General features: G+C 39.5%; 1 protein-coding gene across 3 annotated transcripts in view; it reads left to right on the forward strand.

The window, feature by feature from the left end:
- Positions 1-21,060, forward strand: part of KCNN2 (potassium calcium-activated channel subfamily N member 2) — a 364,561-nt gene that overhangs the window by 259,400 nt on the left and 84,101 nt on the right. For all 3 annotated transcript variants that reach the window (XM_032476518.1, XM_032476516.1, XM_032476517.1), the window contains one exon: positions 14,072-14,490. In XM_032476518.1, the coding sequence (XP_032332409.1) occupies positions 14,072-14,490 (419 nt within the window). The remainder of the gene's footprint in view (positions 1-14,071; positions 14,491-21,060) is intronic.

Genomic DNA, 21,060 nt, shown 5'->3' on the forward strand with positions numbered 1-21,060 from the left:
TATGAATTTAAAAATCAGGTAGCCTCAATATGACTTCTTGGCTGTGGCCTTAGTTTTGAACTTAGTATGTTCAGAAGAGTTATGGCACTTGAAAATTCCTACCATGTGAATGATGGGGTGAGATTTTTTTTTTCTCTCATTCTAAATTTCTGTGTCACTAATGTAAACACCTAAGGAATATCAGGAGAGGCAGCTGGTGCTGCATATGAGGCAAAGAACTAGTTGACTGAGATAACAGCTACTATTCTCTTTCTGTCTCTCAAATTTATTTTGCCAGGGATAGTTTCCAGTGTCTTCTCACCATCGCCGGTTTATTCACAAGGTCAGTGGTTCTTCTTTTCGATAGAGAATCTTCCTTAAGAAGTAGGTCAATTTTTACTTTCTATGTTAGTTTCTACAGCCTACATTTAGGGTGCAGTATTTTTATGTTAGGTCACTTGGCAGTCATGGAATACTTCTGAGTACGTGTCGTTCCCCAGAGCATTAGAGTGAAAAATGGACCTAACGGGGGCTTTGGAGGAAACCAACTTCATTATGGCCCCTCTGATTATTTCCTCTTTATTGGATCATTGAGCAAGAATATTTGCCTGAGATAGATAGATAGATAGATATAAAATAAATATTTATATGTATAAGTGAATCACTTTGCTATACACCTGAAACTAACATTGTAAACCAACTACACTTCAATAAAAAATAAGAATTAAAAAAAAAAAAGAATATTTGTTGATTTGAATCCAAAGAATACAAATTGATCATCTTTATTAAAAATCACCAGTACCAGCCCTGACTGACTGGTTGTAACATGTGGGTCTTCAGAGCTAGTCCCCATGATTCTGACTTAATTACAGGCATGGCTAGTTGTGATAGACTTGCCACTTCGCATCTGCCTTGTCACGTTGTTTTCAAATCAGGAACGTCACTATTAATTAACAACACACAACAGTCATGAAAGAGCAAAGGAGGATGTTTTAAAAAAGGAAGTTTTGGGAATTACACACTAAGCTACAACTTAGTGCAGTTTTGCTTAACCTTGATCCTCATCTGACTGGGTTTAACGTGTTTCTATAGCTCCGTTCTAGCTGACTTTGAGGGCTGAACTTGGAAAAATAAAAATAAACAACTAAAAAAAATTCTTCCTTGTTTGTACTCAGACTTCGGGCTCTTGTATCAAACGCGTCTGGGATGTGTTCCCAGTTGCCGAGACTCTGAGCAGTCGAGCTTGAAGTCATGCTGGTGACTTTCTTCTTTCACAGCTTCTCCACTGGCTTCTGCTCCAACAGAGCCTTTTTGTTGCACATGAGAAAGGAAAGAAGACAGGTCGCACAGCTCAGCCCCACAAGGGAGACTCTGAGCTGAGATTCCCGGGCATTTCAGAAGGGTTCCTTCCCAGAGGCTCTCTAGCCCTTTGCCTGTCAGCAGTAGAGGGTTTTTGTGCTCTGCGGGGTCTATCATTTTAGAGCTAGCTTTTTTTCACACACTGTTATATTTTGGATGTAGAGTCTAGTTCATTTACATTAATTGTTGCAGCTCTTATTTTTGTACCAATTTCTGACAATTGCTTTGAGTTCATAATGTTTTTTCATGACTTATTTCTCCTTTTCTTTCCTTCTACTGGGTGAAGTGAGGATTTTTAAAAATTTATTTTTTTCTCCAGTTTTTTCCTCAAATTCTTAGCAAATATGTATATATCATGGTGTCTGGAGTTAATCAGAATTTCATTCCTTTTATACAGTATAACAGCTCTTGGAGGCCTTCATCTAATCTCCCTTTCTCGCTCCGTCTATGTTATTGGTATCTAATTTTTTTTTATATCCTGCTTTTCCAATCTCTTCCAAATTAGTCATTATGATGATGTTGATGACTAATTATTTACAGCCATTTTTAAATTTAGGTTCCCTAGCGTGCCTACTTGTTCCTTGGCTCCTCCAGCTCCTTCTTTCTGGTCCTCTTTCCTTCGAGCTGAGCTTGTGGTACCTCCTTTAGCAACCACTCTGCTCTTCATCTTTGTGTCTGAAATGTCTTTCATATTTTTTCCCCCAAAAGAGATTTTACCTGTGTGTAGGGGTGTACAGGCTGACCCTTATTTTCTTTTAGAACTTTGGAAGAGATGATAATCAATTATTCCATATTAAATTTTAACAGTCTAGATAGAAATATTTCTAAAATTTAGACAGAGGTATGATGAGTCTCTACTCCCCTGCCTTCCAAGAGAAGATCTGTGAAATCTCAGAGAGCCTTTGTTCAAGGCAGCACTGTTATCTGGAACAGGAGAGTGGTGTTGTGTTGCAACGCAGTGGTGTCCTCTGGGTGATTGAGCTGTACAGGATTGTTTGTTCTTTCATTAAATGAATTAAGATTGTGGGGTCTTTTGAGACCCTGTGTCTAACTTGTGTGTATGTGTGTGTGTTATGTGTATCTTTCCTCTCTTCCCAGGACTTTGTGCTACAGCTGATGTACTCAATGTTATAGTTGTCTTCCTTCAGTCTGCTGTTTCCTTCCTTATTGTGTTTTCCTTGTTTCTCCTTGGCTGAATGCGGGGGCCCTAGATAACCAAACCTGTCAGTAATATATGGGTTCATTTGATACTGTCACTAGCATCGTCTCTGTTTTCTTCCTAAAATCGTTTTATAACAGGCTCAGTATGCGATGAGCAGCCAGCAGTAGACCTATTAAGGACCCAGTTTCTGAAGCTGGAGTGCTTGGGTTCATATCCAGACCCTAGCTCAGCACCATAGAACCTGGCTCGTTCCCTAACCCCTCGGTTCCCCTACTCAGATACAGATGAAAGTTGCATCTACCCTCTTGGGTGGTTGTGTGTGTTTTTTTTTCTTTTAATAGATTGGGGGGTGTGATTAGGTTTATTTATTTATTTGTTTATTTATTTACTTATTAACAGAGATCCTGGGGATTGAACCCAGGACCTCATGCATGATAAGCATGGACTCTGCCAGTGAGCTATACCCTCCCCTCTGCTTATGTGTTTAATATGAATTAATACACATACAGGTTAGGGCAGGGCTAGGCCCTATTAACACGTGGTGAGTTAAATATACTTTAAAACAACTTTAAAGTTTCATCTTAAGTACTGTGTGCAATTTGACTTCTATACAACCAATGTTTCAAAAAAGTATTCAGGATGAAGAAAAACTTAGAGAAAGACTGAATGAGGAAGTGGCGTATTTCTGTTACTGCAGAGCATAGAATGGAATGTGCAGATTTGTTTAAGTATTTCCTCTCTCCAGTGAGGCAGGAGGTCTGAGGAGCTTCTGTCATCTAAGGTCTTCAGGGAGTAAAGATGTGACATTTTAGAAATCGTAATGGAAATTTGTGGGGTAAGCGTTTATTTGCTTTATAAGTGTTTGATTTGCATCTAACTTTGCAGTGCAGCCTGATGCCCCCATCAAACGATGGGAATGCTAGAGGACCTGAACTGTAACTCCAGGCTTTTCAGCAACTCACCATTTGACCATGACCAAACTCTTTCAACTGCTCGCACTTTGATTAGGCTGTCATAAGGGCAAATGAACTAATATATGTGAACTGGCTTTTAGCTAGCTTTTTAAGTGCTTGAGGTAACGAAGGTGATGATAATACATTTTAGCCATGTAGCAATCATTGGTATAATGCTTCAAATGAAAATGTCCAGTTTTTATTTCAGATTAAACTTTTAGAATCAACAGAATCACTCATATTCAGTTATTTCATGGCTTTAGGACTAACCACATTTATTTTCTTGTGACTTCTCCCCTCTCAACTGCCAAAATTATTTGAGGATGCTTATGAAAATGTATAGACAGGTAACATAAGCACGTCAGTGGAACATTAGTAAGAAATTGACCATGAAGGAATTTTATTCCAGTTTTTCGTTTGCTCTTGTCTTGATTTTCATCCTTTCCAGTACTGTAATCAGTGGTGTGAGTGTCTGCGTCCATCTCTTCTTACTGTAGTTGGGTAAGAGTATGTTCATTGAAGGCCACCTGTTGACCCAGGTCTGAAATCAGTTATTCTAAAAGAAACCAACATTTGCTGAGGACTGTCTCATTCAAGTGTCCTTCAGTCCTGTGTTGAGAGAGACTCTAATTAGACCCCCTTAACAGATGATGAAACTGAGGCTTAGAAAGTTTAGGTGGAGAGGTCATCAGCGGTGGAAAGTCAGAGTGAAACCTAGATCTGCCTGAGTAGATTCTAAAGCACAGGGTCCTAGGCTATATGCATTCGTGCTTTCTGTCAGATCACTTCTGTTAAGAGAACCAAAAGGGGAAAAGTAATTCTTCTAACTTTATGGAAGTTCACAAGTAATTTTTAGACACAACTGGTATGAATTCCAAGACACTGATCGCAGTTACCCAATAATACATGAACATGTGTGAAATACCTGAGGGGACCCCCAGAAGCTGTGGGCCCGGCTGTGAGAAGCCATGTGAAAGGGGGTTAAGCTTTTAAATAAGTTTCAAGAGCAGCAGGGCATGGATTTATGATAACCTTGTATCACTGGACCCCACTGGACAATTCTAGGATTTTGGTCTGTAGACAAAGCCCTTGTCTGAGTCAGAAGAGGAGAGTTTTCAGAAACTCATAGTTTGATAAGAATTCTTTCAAAATAGGTACAGTGGAAGTTTCTAAACTTCCTCTCAATAATGACATTGCTCTAATCTGTTTTTCCTTACCAACTTCCCTTCCTCCTCTTCCATAACTAACTTTCCAGTTTTCATATCACAAGTTAACATTTAATTCATGTACTTGCCCCTCTTGAGGGCCTATGGAATATTATTACTTATTTATGGGGTCATGTTTACTAGGGTCAGCAGAGGGAATGATTACTTCATAATAATCATCCAAGGTTGACGTTATTTGTGTGTGTGTGTGTGTGTGTGTGTGTATGTGTGTGTGTATGTGTGTATTTATTTGTTTTGGTCAGTGAGCCAGCTAAGGTTTAGTGAGATTAAGTATCTTGCCCAAAATCACTTACCTCGTAAGTGGTCAAGCCAGAGATTAAATCCAAGCTTCTCTGGTTCCCAAATATGTGTAGATTTCCTATGAGTCACACAATGTGATATTCTGAGCAGTTGGTTGATATTTAAAAGGCATGAACAAAAGCCTCCCACCCATAAATAACTCTACCACTCAATAGTTATTGTGCTTTAAATTCCAATATTTGAGATGCATCTTTTTGGAATTATTGTCTGCTCTCTCCATGAAGTGTTTTAAGTTACTAATTATTCTCCATTTTTATAGACCTTAATACAGCACTTTAATGTATATTAAATTAAATGTAGGCATTCTTTTAGCTGCTCAAATAACAGAAAACCTCACAGTGGCTTAAACAAATAGAGTAAGTGGTTGCTGGTTTAGTGGCTTAAGATATCAGGGCTGGTATTACTGTGATTTTTTTTTTTTTTTTTTTTTGGCCTTTTCCTCATGGTCACAAGACAGCTGCTGCAGACCCAAGCATCACCTCTTTTCAGGGCTGGAGGAAGGGAACAAAGAGCACTATGCCAGCCAGATGTCATTTTTATCCAAAAAAGAAAACATTCTATTAAATCCTCCAGCAATCTTTTGTTTATGACCTCTGGTCACAACTGCATCACATGGCTACACATATCTGCAAAAGAGTCAGGAGGATATTTCTATGATGGAGGTGGACAAGAGAGAAGAGGGAGGCGGTGGCAAGGAGTTAGCCAGTGAACAGGGTTGGCCACAACGTATATGTGTTCATTTCATCATTACAGCTACTTTCAGAGACAGCAAATAACATTATGTCCATTTTACAGATGATGGACATAAGTCCAAGAAGTTTAAATGACTTCCCAAGGTTATGTAACAATTTAGACTATCCAGAATCTGAAACTTGGTTTCCTGCATTTTTTACACTCTTTGCGAAGAAGGAGTTAGTAGTTCAGTGATTAATATTTTACTGCATTAGATTTGAAATCCTTCTCTTTGGTTGCAGAAAATACTCAGGGCAGCATGGGTGCACAGGGCTGCTGGAATGGGCAACAGACTCCTAAAGGGAGGGAAGGCTGCAGGGTGGGTGGTGAGGGAATGACACACGTCAGCTGTGCTTGTTTTGCACGGGAATGGACACTGAATACGAATTCTGAGCCTGGCTTTTCTGTTTTTCCCTTCTGCAGTTCTGGGCTGAGGGTCTTGGAGGAAAAATCAGTCAGAACATTGACATCTCTCTGCCCCTATTTGTCCTGTGACCTGGTCTCTGATGGGCAATTGTGGTCTAAATTCTTTGTTGACTGACTCTTGGCAATGCCTTCATGAAGGAAAAAATCTCATTATTTGTCTTGCCTCAGTAGTGGCTTTTCATTCTATTTCATCCAAAAGCTGGTTTCTGAGGAAGGGAACTCTTTTTTGGATGAACACATTTTGTGCATTTTCTTTGGGACCAATATCTTTCAAATATCCTAGAAATGAATTTGGAAGTTCATAGTCCTGAATGATAAGAGTCGAGGTGACGACTGTGGAAGGGAGGGGTGCGTACCCCATGCTAGTCTCCGATACAGCCTCCTCGGACTCCCCTCTGGGTTTCCTCAGCGTTTTCAGTGCCTCTGTTAGGGCAACTTCTACCAGCACTGTGGTCATTCATTTATATTTTGCTTCCTCATCAAACACCAAGAGGCCTTTTCATCTTTGTATCAACAGAACTTTACAAATAGCAGCGTTCAATAACTAACTGAAAAAAAAGAGCTTGGTTTTATTGACTATTTGGTTTAAAGGTTAACCAAAAAAATCTTACTTATTTTTGTTCATGCTGTTGAAAACAAGTTATGTAATGTAATGGTTCAAGGTTTTGCCTTAGTAGGCAGAATATTTTAGATATAAATGGTAATTCAGTGTGTTTGGTACTGTAGATTGTTATTTTGAATGTCAGTTACTTTTTTCTAGTTGAGCCATTTTGCACATGCAGATTCTTTGTTGGGATGCATTTGAATGTCTTATGACCTCAGTCATTCTCATTTTTCCTTCTTCTCTTTTTTTTTATAATCATTTTCCTTTATTTTTGTTATTAACTTACATTTATTTGTTCACTTGTTTCCAAAAGTATTAAAATTATATAATTAAAAGTCTCCCCTCCGTTTCTGATCCCCAGCCAGTTCACCTCCTCTAAGCAACACTTATCATGAAGTTCTATAATATTTTTTCAAAGAAATTTTATGCACATACAAATACAAATATATGTTCTCCTCTTAGGAGAACTAGACAAGTAGTAGCATATTGTTTGCTTTTTTTAAAAACTGAGTTACTTCTAAGACCACTTTCTTCAATAGTATGTAACAATTTTCTCATTTTATTAATTCCATACTATTTATTTACTTATTCTAAATACTGTTTATTCCATTTTGCAGACATCTGTTTGTTTAACCCCTTTCCCTATTAGTGGATATTTAGATTATTTCTAGTCTTTTGCTAATACAGTCAGTGCTGTAACAAATGATCATATGTGTTCACTCTGACCCGTGTAAATATGTTGATAGGACAGGTTTCATCTAAGGAAATAGAATTTTGTGGTCAAAGAATATGTGCATTTATGACCTGATAAATTGCCCTCTCAGAGGTTGTGCTGGTTTACACTTGCACCTGCAATCTATGATTCCTGTTTCCCCACACCTTCACTAGTATGGTATGTTATAAAACTTTTAGATCTTTTTCAATATGACAGATCAAAAACATGGTATCACATTTTCCTCTTACGAGTGAAGTTGAGCATCTTTTTTATAATAGGTTTAAGAGCCATTTTTATTTCCTTTTTCATGACCTGATGTTTGTTTCCTTTGTTCATTTTTCTGTGAGGCTGCTCCCGTCTCTTTTTAAGGATTTATAGGAATTTTTATACAACTAGGGAAATTAGTTTTTTGTGATAACAATTGTAAAACGTTTCCTCTGGTTTTGGTGTTTGACTTTTGTACTCTCTTTTTTGTAGTTTTGCCAGGCTTAGAAAACAAAAGCTTCACGTAACCAAGTCAAAAAGTATATCAATATTTTCTTTTAAGGCTCTGGTGTTTTTGTCAGATTTAAAAGACCTTCCTTTTGGTGAGCTTACAAAAATACATGATTTCTTCTAATATGGTGGTAGTTTCATTTTTGTACATCCAAATCTTTCATCTGCCTGGAATTTTTCTTGATATATTTGGCATGAGCCAACAGTTAAGCTTTATGTTTCTCCGGATGGCTATTTAGTTGTCCCCAAATCAATTTTCAGTAAACTGTGTTTTTCCCACTGATTTGATTGTCTGCCTTTATAATATTCTGAAATTCCGAGAGTGTTGGGTCAATTTTGGACTTTCTCTTCTGTCCTGTTGACCTCCCAGATATTTTATGTGCCACTACCACATGGTTTTAGTTATTAATGTGTTTAAATCTATCAAGGCTGCGTCTCCCTTATTACTTTTCCTTTTCAGCGTTTTCCTGGCTATTCTACCTGTACTTAATGTTCTTAACAAATACATACCTAAAATGATTTTATTTAGTCTGTATTTTTTAAGAGCTCACTTTTATGCTGAGCACTGCCCTGAATTCTCTACTAGGAAGGAAACCCAGGGTGTATAAGGCACTGTCCCAGATCAGACCACAGAGCTTTCAGTCTCATTGAGGAGGAAAAGCACATGTCAAGGAGGCTGAGGGCTGAGGAGAGGTCCCCACACGACCACGTGACCTGATGATGGGGCAGGCCTCTCCCACCCTCTTCCTGCTGATGACTCTCACTCCCAGTTCATTGTGGGCAGTGAGCTTGAAGTATATTATATTTGGAGTATCTAAGCAAATATAAAGCAGTTACACTGGAAAGTTCAAGCTTGTGATGGGATGTACTCGAAGGACATATCCCGTGTTATACCTGCAAGTTACTTTACTCTGGTGAAGACCATTAACCACAGCTCTAGAGTTAAAGTAGATGAAATTGTCCTGCTTTTGCCCTAAAAATCTTCTCTTATCAACGTCAAAATGAAAAGTGAATATAGCAGTGTGTTACTATCTGTCATTTTGATAACTAATGTCCCCACACCCCACACAGGTTAACTTGAAACAGATTATATATATTATATGGATCATATGGAATGTAATGGAATTATTTTTACAGTTGAACTTAATTCTTGACATGGAATCAGTTATTGAAAAATGTGACATTTAGAATGTTTTCACTCTATAGAATATTGAGTACATTAACATACTTCTAAAGTAAATGTCACTTTACAGTTTGTAATTGACAGCCCTCACCCCTGGCTCCAAAAATAACACTTTCTTTTCTTCCTGCTTCATAGACGGGCTTGACCTTTCAGCTGCCCTCCGCGTGTGGGTTCCTCAGGACTTGGCCTGTGTCCTGTCCTTTTTATTTTCTCTATTTTTCCCTTTGATCTCATAAAACTACCTAAATACTGACGTCTTCCAAATTTATTTCAATAGTGCAGACTTCTCCTCTGAGTGACTTGCATTTCCTCTGTGTACTTGGCATCTATACTTAGATGACAATGGCCAAAGTGAAACCTCTTCCCTCCCTGCGTCCAGCCCTATTGTACTCAGGAAGTGGCACAGCCATCCACTGTGTCAGAGTAGAAACTCAGCCGTCTGTGACTCTTTTTTTTTTTTTTTTTAAATCACTCCCACATTGAGCCAATCAGCAAGTTCTAGCAAGATCTCCAAACTGTATTTCTAGTGCACCCACTATCTTCATTCCCACGCCAACCCCGACTCACCATGGTCCAGGTCAGGGGGATACTAACAACAGCCAGTCAGATGCAGTAGTGCTTCCTAACTTGTGTCTTCCCTTGTATACGCTGGTTTTCCCACAGCAGTAGGATGAGCCCTTTAATCTGTAAATCACATCATGTCATTCCTCTGCCTAATACCTTTTAGTGGGTTCCCACTGCGCTTGGAATGAAATCCAGTCTTGACACTCATGCAGGAAAAATGGGGCACGAGAGGATGGCCATGTCCCAGGACCCAGGCGAGTCACTGGGACGTGCCCCACCAAGTGAGGGTCCTTGGCTTCATTCAGGAAAGAATTCAAGAGTGAACCATACTTGAACAAAGGTAGATTTATTCAGAGAGGTGCACACTCCATAGACCTAATGTAGGCCGTCTCAGAAGGCCAGAGAGGCTACGAGGCATGTGGGTGGGTATTCAGTTTACATTAAAATAGATACAGACTCCATAGACAGAATGCAGGCCATCTCAAAAGGCAGGAGAAAGGCCACGCACGAGGTGCAGGGTTGTGAGTTTTTATAGGCCAGTAACTTCATATGCTAACAAGTGCAAGGATTATTCCAACTACTTTGGGAAAGGGGCTGGGATTCCCAGGAATTGGGTCCTAACCTACTTTTTGACCTTTCATGGTTAGGCTTGAAACTGTCGTGGCGCCTGTGGGAGTACCATTTAGCACGCTGTTGTATTACAATGAGCATATAATGAAGCTCAAGGTCTACTGGGAGTTGAATCTTCCACCATCTTGGTGCTAATTGCTGTGTCTTTCTTTTAATAGTTAGGCCCTGCCCCCTTCCCTCCTGTCTCAACACCATGATCAGCAAGGTTCTACATGTCTGGTGCCTCTTTGTCTCTTCAAACTCATCTCCTTTCACTCTGCCCCTTGATCATTAAGTTTCAACCACTCTGGGGTTCTTTCATTTCCTTAAGCATGCTAAGCTTTTTATAGCCCATGGCTTTTACGTGTGCTGTTACCTTTGCCTAGAATGTTCTTCTCCTGGCTGTTTATGTGACTGGCTCTTCTCTTTGTCCAGGTGTAGCCCTAAATGGTTCTTCTTGAGATGTCTTTCCTGATGACCACATCTGCTGTCACCTCCAATATATTGTTCTCTATCTCATCTCTTTGTTTCCTTAATGGCAGTGTCCACAGACATATTTATCAAATTGCTATAGGTCTGTCTTTCCTGATGAAAGTTAGTTTTGTGGGGCAGACCCTCGGTCTGCTATAAACCCTCTGGGGTGGCTAGTATGTAGCATAGTGCCTGACACATAGTGAGTATTCAGTACCCTGGATATCTTATAAGTAAATGAATAAAGAAAGGAATAAGCAGCAATTAAGGGTGGGATTATGTGAAGAATAGAAGAAAATATTTCTTTCTTAATTTTAGCATTGTAATATGTACTGTGATCAAACAAAACCAAGAATAAAGTCATTTTAGGTGTTGGTTAAATCTTGATAGTAAAAAGCAACTACGAGATAGAAGATTTCTCTGGGGACGTTACTGGACTTGCTCTGGAATTGCAAAATGCTGCTGCTGCAATGACTTAGCATTTAATGGGATGAGTTCTCTACAGATTTGGAAAATGTCATAGATTTATTTTACTTGTTTTTTGCTTCAGGCTTCTCATATCCTGTGAGCATACTTAATTAGCATTAGGACCGGTCCAGTGATTAGGATGGTCAACAGTAACTGAGGAATAGCAAGGTAGTTCATTTACAAGCATTGATTATTCTCTACTAGGTGGATGTGGAGCCTGTCCTTACGGAGCCTCACGGACAAGTAGGGGTGGCAGTCCTACAAAGACATCCTTATCGTCCTCTGTGGCTGCATCAGTAAGATGCACATACAGGGATCGTGGTAGAACAAAGGAGGGAGTTTTCAGATTTGTCTAGGGCATGGACAGTGTTCTAAAGGAGGTGACCGTGGAGTTTGGTCTTGAGTAAGAATTTGCTAGGTGGAAAGACTTTCCAGTCCATAGGACAGAATGGTCAAGGACCTACTTGGGCAGGTCCATCGGAAGGTAAAGGGGAAGGCTTCTGAGAACACCAGTGGCACAGTGTTAAAGTTATGGGAATAACAGAGAACCAGCCTTGTCAGGGAAGTGAGCAGAGGGAGCCATCACAAGGGGCCTGGAAAGAGTATAGAATGAGATCAGAGGAACAAGTGAGTGATGAGAGGAGGGCCAGGCCGGGAAAGATTGAACACTGGAGGTAGCATCGCTATACATCAAAATTGGCATTTCTTTACCAGTTGCCTGGGAAGATACTTACTCTGCCTTTCTGCTGCTGTTGCAGGAGTGGTGTGGGGAGCGCCTGTCTTGCGACTGTGCTCGGGATCTGCAGCACGGCTTTTGACTCTCCGGAGGCTTGATGCTTCTTACTCCTTTTAGGGCTGGATTTGATTTTTTGCCAAGTCATTCAGAGCCATGTTCAGTGAAGAAAGTAGACAAACTGGGGAATCCCATTTTCAGTAGAAATGGAAATGTAGATTTAAATAACAATGCTGTTTTTCTTACATGACCTGTAATAGGCCCTGATAGCAATTTCCAAAGAGAGCAGTTCCATCATCTCCGGGAGTACAGAGCCTCTCAGAGTAACTAGTTGGAAGGATACATTCTTTCGGGTATAAATGGCTTAATAGATTTTAGGGTCACATTCCTTTATGGTTATACAGTACCCAGGAAGTACTCATTGCTAGAAAGTTTAGAAGGCTTCTACCAGGACATCTATACAATCTTTTGTATATCTTTATTATTGAAATCCTTGTTGCCACCGTGGTATTGAAAGTGGGGAAGTGAACAGAAATATTTCTGTAGCCAACTTGGCTGCTTTATTTATGATCTGTTTATTGGGAACTGGAGTTTTTTTTTTAACTGTCTAGTAGCATTTATCAAATCCTTTGAGGTCCCTGGATGAAAAGTTACGATAAAGGCATACCTAAAGCCATTATATAGCCAGAGCTTAATTTGTTACAATTTTGTTGTGTTTATGAGAGATTCTGCTGGTTCTCCCACTTTTTGAGGTACCAGAAAGAAGTAATACTTTTTGTCCTCAAATTCCTGTCTTTGCAAAGCAGCACTCATAGCAGGGTTTGAATAATAGCGTAAGAAGTAGCTGTGACCCACAGGATAATTAACGTAGAATGGGGATTTGTAACCATCTAAGTGGTGGGAAATTGACTTTCCTGACTCCAGAGGAGCGGAGTCATGGTGGAGATCTGCTCAGCCAATTTCCTTTGCAGCTCACCTGAGGACACACTGTTCTCACATGGGTTGCTTTCATTCCACACTTTTCTACCTAAGTTGGCTACTTACCATGAGGCAAAGGATATGTCATCTTTCTCAGTGGGGGAGCACTGTTGGCATTCTGGGCAGACAGGTCCTTTCTGTGCGTGGGACTCTCAGAATTGCAGCATGCTTGGCACCCCTGGCTTCCTGGCTGTAAATGCCAGTAGCCTTCACAAGTCACTGTGGCAGTCAGAAGTGTCATCACACATTTCCAGATGCTCTGGTTGTTTATGGACTGGAGCCTGGTGGACTTGTTTACTGAACAGTCAGGGAAGACAGGAAACATTCTTCTCTGTTCCTCTTACTGTGTCTGTCTGTCTGTCTGTCTGTCTGTCTTTCTATCTCTCTCTCTCCTTTATTTTCTTTTTGTTTTCTTTCATTGTGGAGTGAGGAATGATGGAAATAAGAAAAAGGAACCTCTATTAAAAAAAAAAAGGAAGGTCAAAAACAAATTAATAATCCAAGGCAAGGCTAAGGGAGAGCAAAAGAAAAGAGATTTAAAAAATAGAGCAGTAGTGAAGAAGCTGGAAGAAATGATTTTGTCACATTTGTCCTGGTCCCTTGTGATTTTTCCCTCTGAAGCCAAGAATAAGATTTCCTGTAAGAATACTCGTGTATTGTTGCATTATAGAGTATGAATGATTGCAGAGACACCGTGAATAGATTTCACTGAGAAGAGGGCTCAAGCTGTGCTAGCTTTAGCTGCAGACCCTCAAAGACGAGAGCCACTTGTTAGAAGGCACATCCATGTGGCTTCACCTAGGGAGAGGTATATTCCTGGGAGACCTGAGCCCCTTATTTTAAAATGATGTTTCTTACATGATTGTCCAGAAGCACAGACTCCGAAATACTTTCAGCTCCCGTAGAGAACGTTTTGAATTTTAATTTGTGTAAAACAGAATTCTCCTTTTCTGCCATTTTCGAAAAATAGTGTACCTGGCTAGCATTTAGAAGTTATGACCTCTAGCTTGCCACAATTGCTAAAAGTCACCTGTGATGTATTTTAAAAATCTGCGCTAACACTTGTGGACCATTCATGCCATACTGAAGCTGATTTTCTACTTTATTTTTTCAGTTGTTCATGGTGGACAATGGAGCAGATGACTGGAGAATAGCCATGACTTATGAGCGTATTTTCTTCATCTGCTTGGAAATACTGGTGTGTGCTATCCATCCCATACCTGGGAATTATACGTTCACATGGACGGCCCGGCTTGCCTTCTCCTATGCCCCATCCACCACCACCGCTGATGTGGATATTATTTTATCTATACCAATGTTCTTAAGACTCTATCTGATTGCCAGAGTCATGCTTTTACATAGCAAACTTTTCACTGATGCCTCCTCTAGAAGCATTGGAGCACTTAATAAGATAAACTTCAATACGCGTTTTGTTATGAAGACTTTAATGACTATATGCCCAGGAACTGTGCTCTTGGTTTTTAGTATCTCATTATGGATAATTGCCGCGTGGACTGTCCGAGCTTGTGAAAGGTAAGTTTGTTTCTTTTCCTGAGAACGTAATTTGCTGTACGGTGTTCTTGAAAGTTGGAGAAAGAAAACAGTTTTGACTAGAGGCGTGTAGTTTATGCACTCTTGAAAATTTGAGGTTCTCGACTGGGCTTCTTTTAAATGGGTGCGACACAACTTTTCTTAAGATGTTTGCCTACAGGAGTATCTTGATGGTTAGGTGTTTTTTTGTTTTCTGTTTTTTGTTTTTTCAAATTTGATCAGTTTTCAGCCGAGGGCTGCCTTTTTAACCCATGTCTAAAACTTGGAGACCTCCAAATCGTATGGGAGACTTCGATCAGAAATGTTTGTTTAATGGTAATACTGAATCATTTTGGTGCCTCTTTGGTTACAGTGTTGATTGTTGTTGAGATAGAAATCCAGGCGAAAAGTGGTGATGCAAGTTGTCTGAACTTTAGGGAACATCTCAAAGTGGTCTGTTGATTGTAGTGCCTATTTATACTAGTGGTCACGTGATTACTGTATATTCCTTGTAATGTATTTGGTTTTATTGAACTCTCAACAGTTAGTGAAAAGGGGCCGTTTACATTTGTTTTCTTGTCTGAAGAGCTCTGGTGGTGTGGTGCTAGACAGTCAGAACTCGGGAGCTGCTCAGTGAGTCTGAGTTAATCAGTTAGAGCATCAGTGATGATAACCTTGCCATTTAACAGACAAACAGAAATAGATTTGTTACGTAAATAGGAGGAACACTATCATAATGAGATGGGAAACATCTTGTGACCTCAGTGAAGAAAATTCCAGTTGAAATCAGCTATAGACATTTAGAAATGATTTAAATGTTTATAGAACTTAAATATTAGGAGATTGGTGTTTGTGGTAGCTAGGTATTTTCAAATTTAGCTTTGAAAATCAAAATCGTACACACACACAAATAGTTTAACAACGAAAAATGTCTGTATGAGAATTTTTGCAAAATTAGCAAAGCCAGGGCACCCCTCCCCCATTTCTGTTTTCCAGAAGCAGTCACTTTAAATTCATTTAGCCCTTTCTGTGGTAATTACTTTCCATATTTCTAAGTGGTATTGCTTATGTTGCTACATCTAGATTTTCTGTCTAGATTTTTATGGAAGTTGAGGTTTTAGTTTTCTTTCACTTTTTCTTGAACCTTGTTTCTCCCTCTTTCTTCGTTGGTTCCCTCATTTTGGCTGAATTTGTTTTCCAGTAGCTTCTCAGAAAAGGTAGTGGGTGAGAGAGAGTTTTTGAGACCTGACAGGTATAGCAGTCTTCATTCTTGTCTTCTGCTTAATTGATAACTGGGCAGAATAGAAAACTCTGGATTGAAAATTATTTTCTCAGAATATTGAAGACTTTGTGAATGAAAAATACCACAAGCCACATCAATAAACAAGGAATGCTGAAGTCAAGTCATCAGCCGCCACTGCCGCCCCCGCAGTGAAGACAGCCTGGCCTCTGCAGCCACCCACGATAGTGCACCTGAGGGGACTCAGAATAAGAAAGGGCAGGGTACTGGCCCTAGATAGCTAGTTGCTTGTCAAAGAAATGATTTCATTGAGCCCAAACGTTTGCTCCCTCCCATACATAGAAAAGCACTAAATTCTTTAACTTGAGATGTCCAGTTTTCTTTAACAGTAATCTTTAATGCTCCAACTACCTCGTTTTTGTTGTAAGACTCCTATATATCCTGGATCCTCCCCTGCCTCTTTGGAGCAGCCCCTCAGAGAGATCTGAGAGGCTGTCATCCCAGGCTCGGAGTCCTTAGAAATGTCCACCAAACAAAACATAACTCTCAGCTTATAGGCAGTGCATTTATTTCAGTCGACAACTTCATTTTCCTCCAGCTTTCAGGGTCCAGCAGTCTGATGCTGTTCTCATTTTTTACCCCCCTCCCTTTTTTTTTCCTAGAAGCTTTTGAGGATCATGGATCTAAAATGGCACAAGGAGGGTATATCTTGATGTGATTCTGTTTTAATCCAGTGGGCCTGTTCAGTCTTGAAATTAATCTTCAGTTCCTGGAAATTTTCTTAAATTAATGATTTTTGTTCCTATTCTTTTGTTGTGTGGATATTGGCCCTCCTATGTTCTTAATTTTCTCATTTTCTTTCTGTATTCTTTTCCATCTCTGTTTTTGCTTTTTGTATGGAAGAGAACCTCAATTTAGCTTTCAGATTCTTTCTTTTGGAATTTTGTTTCTTTATTATGTATTAATTCACAGTGTCTCGTATTTGATCCCCGAATGCCCATTTTTTGAAGATAGTGTCATGCTTTTTCCCCCATAGATGTACTGTTTTATTTCTCTAGAGAAGTTAATGGTAATTTTTGGAATTTTTTCTATTTGTACATATATTTTTTTGGTTTCCCCAAAGATGATTATGATTTAGTTCTCTTTGTTTTGTTTCCTTTTGGCTTCTGTCTGTTTTATAAGGTTTCCTTAAGTGTTTGGTAACCTTGGCTGTCCACTCGTACTTAAGACTGAGGCTAAAGACCTGATTAGAAGCTTTCTGTACAAACCTGGAAAGTGTCGGCTGTGGGCTTCACTACAGGGTGATTTGGATGGGGGCATGAAACACTGATTTCAGTATCTGTACATATTTTTATTTCTCTCTGAACAGTCCTACTGGCTCATGGGAAGTCTTTGTCCTGCCATGAAGGTAGATGCCTGGATAACAGCATACTGGGAATTGAAAGACGGGGCAAAGAAGAGGTCTCAACAGTCACTATGTGAACATCGACTTACCCTCCTAGTTGCAGAGGAGATACCCTGCAGTCAGTCAGCCCAGAGACCTTGCCTTTTACCTTTCCGGGTTGGCAGAGGCGTTACCAGTCACACAGGGTGGAAGAGGGAGCCTAGGTGTCGAAGTGCTTGTATGCAGTATCTGAACCTGTCCTCACACTTAAAGCTCTGCCATTATCTTCTCTCTCAGAAGTACTGGTGCCCAGGATCCCTGAGTCTTTGGTTGTGTGTGTGGAGGGAGGGCGAGGTTGCTGGTTTTCAGTGCAAATAGGGTTGCTTCCTGATTTTTCGCCACTGCTGGGCTAGAATTCTCCTTTCCCCAGTCAGGTAAGTGAGTTTTCACTTGTCAGTTGGCTTTCAAACCTCTTTCTTCTTGTCCTTATGGGTTGATGCTTTTTTTGGTTTGTTTTATAGTCATTTTAAGGGGGTCTGGGAAGGGAGCTGAGGCCAGCATGTTTGTGGAATCCACCTGTTTTTATGAGAAATTCTATAGTGACAAGTTTTTAATACTATGGATCTGAATCTTTTTTTTAGAGTGTCTCTACATAAATACAGCATTTGAGGGATTAAAGTTTTTCCTTTTAAAAAAAGATAGACTCCTCATGGTAATGCTTTATTTCCTAGCTGTCATGGTATTTAGAGGCTTATGATATTTTCTGGAGCAGATGTACCTATGAAGTTTGAAGAATAAATATGGAAAACCTTAGTTGATAAACCTATTTAGTTTATGAAAATGACTCTTGGTTGAAAGTTGTGCATAACAACATAACCAGGGGATAAAAGCAGAGTTGAACAATACCTGCATCCATGTGGGTGGTCCCTATTGCATCTGCTTCCCAAGGGCCAATTAAATAACAAAAATGTGCAAGCCATTCATTGTCTTTTCAAAATGGCTCATCCTAGCTGTTTGAACCCATTGTCACTTAAATACAGAAAGCCTGAGGCAAGCGATGCCAGATCTTCTTCGAAGCCTAAAAGTTAGTGTGTTTTTTAACATGCTGAGATTGTCAGATGAAGGACCCTCCCTGTTTTCATATAAAGAGGTGTGAAAAAGGGACAGTTATCTGTTTCACATCAAGAATGAGTCTGTAGCCAGCAGTTACCTAAAAGGAACACATCCATGGTCTGAGGAAGGGAGGGAGCCCAGACCAGGGCTGGAAAACGAGGATTTAGTCCCTGTTGTGTAATTTAGGGGCTGAGTCAGCTCAGGCCAACCAGCTCGCTTCTTTTTGCCTTGGTTTCTTCCTTACAAACTCCGTGGATCGATCAGCTTTTCTCTTCCAAAGGTAACATTTTATAATTGTACACATGTGTCGAAGAAGAGAAAAATCATTAACCAGCATGGTGACAGTGGAAGATTTTCCACATTTCATTCTTCATTAAACTTCCCGTTTTGCTGCACAAAATCCCTAGACTATGATTTGTAAGATACAAAGATATAAAAAAATTTTTTTGGTTTGTTTTTTACAGAGTTCATTTTGAATATGATATAGCCTGCATCTTACACTTCCTTAGATGTTTACTTTCTGGCTGTTCTTCCATCCGTCTTTCCTGCTTTCCTTCCTTCCTTTCTTTTGTGAAATTTGTAATACTTCAATATAACACACAACTCTCCTGTTTTTTGGTTTGGAATTTGGATTTGAATGAGCTCCACTAGGCCCATCCTTGGTTCATCCAAACATTCCTTCCATATAAAGGAGGATTCACACCCGATAACTAAGTTATCCTCTTAGTAAACGAGAGTAACTCTAAGAATGTTTTTTAAAGGAGAGAGTTTTTGAGAGAGAGAGAGGCAGACGGCTTTCTGGAGCAATTTTACAAACCTATCCATCTCCTTTCTCCGAGCACAACACATCTAGAGGTTTCTGGAAAATGTTCTCCATTAATGAGGAGGGTGTCCTATAGGAGGCATCTGTTCCTGATGGATTACTTTCCCTGGCAGATCAGGTACCTCTGATTCACCTATAAGTAAGAAGGACTCTTCTTTTCTATTCGTTCCTTCATTCCTTTTTTCTTTCTTTCCTTTTACTGTCTTTGAGAATAAGAGGAGGCAGATCGGCATTATTTCTGGGGCCTACATTTGTCAGGAGGAGGCTACCCCAGACCAGATCACAGCATCCTTTCTATCTTTGGTTCTGGTCTGACCTCGTGTTTTGGTGACATCAGGCCTGGAAAGAACACTCTCTTCTGAAGCAGCCTGGGAAGTATGGCCTGCTGCTGTTCACGGGGACCTTGGCCAAGGCATTTAATCAAATGTATCAGGGGAAGCTTCAGGAACATTTGTATCTTGGGACTGTGACTCCAAGAGCTTGGAGTGCTGAAAATTGGGAACTATCCTATCCCGACTTACATCTTTTGAGCCTTCACTGGCCTTGTGAAAGTAGCATAGGTGAGTGTTCAACCTGAAGTGTGTTGTGCGATTTCTGAGGAAAGTCAGTAGCTGTTTTGTAAGGGTACGAGTGGATACCGTGGGCCAGTACTGTGTTACACAGAAAAAACCATTTTGCTTTGTGAATGTGCATTGAGAATATCCAAGACAGGAAAGGAACATTTTCTTCAGCCAGAACGATTGGCATATCTTAATACTGATATTTCAGAAGGAGGTGGGAAGGGATTGTAAGTTTTGGCACAGTTTGGGAATTTTTAAAAATGTTTCTTTGTTCAGTACATTATTTTTCTGTCTACTACAAGTTTTATAATGTGGGAGTGGGCCCACTTTGGGATGGAGAGGAAGAAGGAGAAAGGAAAGGCGAGCTGGGAACTTTGGTGGCAATGTTGCAAGTAGAAAAGCAGACACTGAAGAAATCTGTAATAAGCCAGAGATGCTGGGCACTGTTTCTGTCACTGGAAAAGATTCATTTAGTTAAGACATTAGTAGCCAATTAAACTTACTGTTTTTATTCATCTCATTTTATCTAAGAGCATTTAAGTATGCAGTAACTCATAAGCATTAGTTAGAGACAGGTTTTTAGAAATGACTTGAGAATGGTTTGCTTTTTTTTTCGAAGTGGGAAAATTGGAGAAGCAAACAATGAAACTTATTTTGAATAGTTCCTAATAATCTAAACTGCATTTTAGATGGATTATGAATAAATTCTTTCCATCACTAAAAACAGATGAAAATCTGTTTGGTATTTATTTTTTAAATTATCCAAGACAACCTGAGGGATGGAATTTAATTAAGGTTTTGAATCTACCATTCAGTGTCTGAAAAGTATGTTTCATTTCTTTCATTAATCAAAAAAAACTTTTTTTTAACTCTGTCCCTAATAGCCACATTGCATTTTTTTTTAATTGCCTGAAAGATGTTTTCTGAACTGTAGTTGAAAGTTACTTTATTATACTGTGGAATATTACAGCCAAATCATACCCCATAATAAAACTTTATATAACATACATTTCATATAAAATAGCTGTTTTTTGGCACAAGGATTGACTCTGTCTTCAGACATCAGTATTATGGAGTTGCTCAGGAAAGTCTTTGTAGGATGAGAATATCTTCTTTTGTAACTAAACCAAACAGGTTTTCATTCTTTTAACACCAATTCATAGAAGACATCTGATTTGGGCTTCTACTTTCTATTGAATATGGGCCCAGAATTTCAACTCCATTTTGTACATACTAAGGTAAAAAGAATACACTTATTCTTGAGAACCAGTAAAACCAAATATAGAATGGTAGTTGTTTACACCTAGGAAATTAATTCAGCATTGTGGTGGTTACCTTTTTGTAACTAGGTGTGAACCTGTTACTGTAAGGTAATGAACATTTATGACTTCCTCTATATAGAGGAAGTTTTACATAAAACTGAACTTTAAGTTTCAACATGTGATAAACTATT

Source organism: Camelus ferus, chromosome 3, assembly GCF_009834535.1.
Source record: "Camelus ferus isolate YT-003-E chromosome 3, BCGSAC_Cfer_1.0, whole genome shotgun sequence".
NCBI lineage: Eukaryota > Metazoa > Chordata > Mammalia > Artiodactyla > Camelidae > Camelus > Camelus ferus.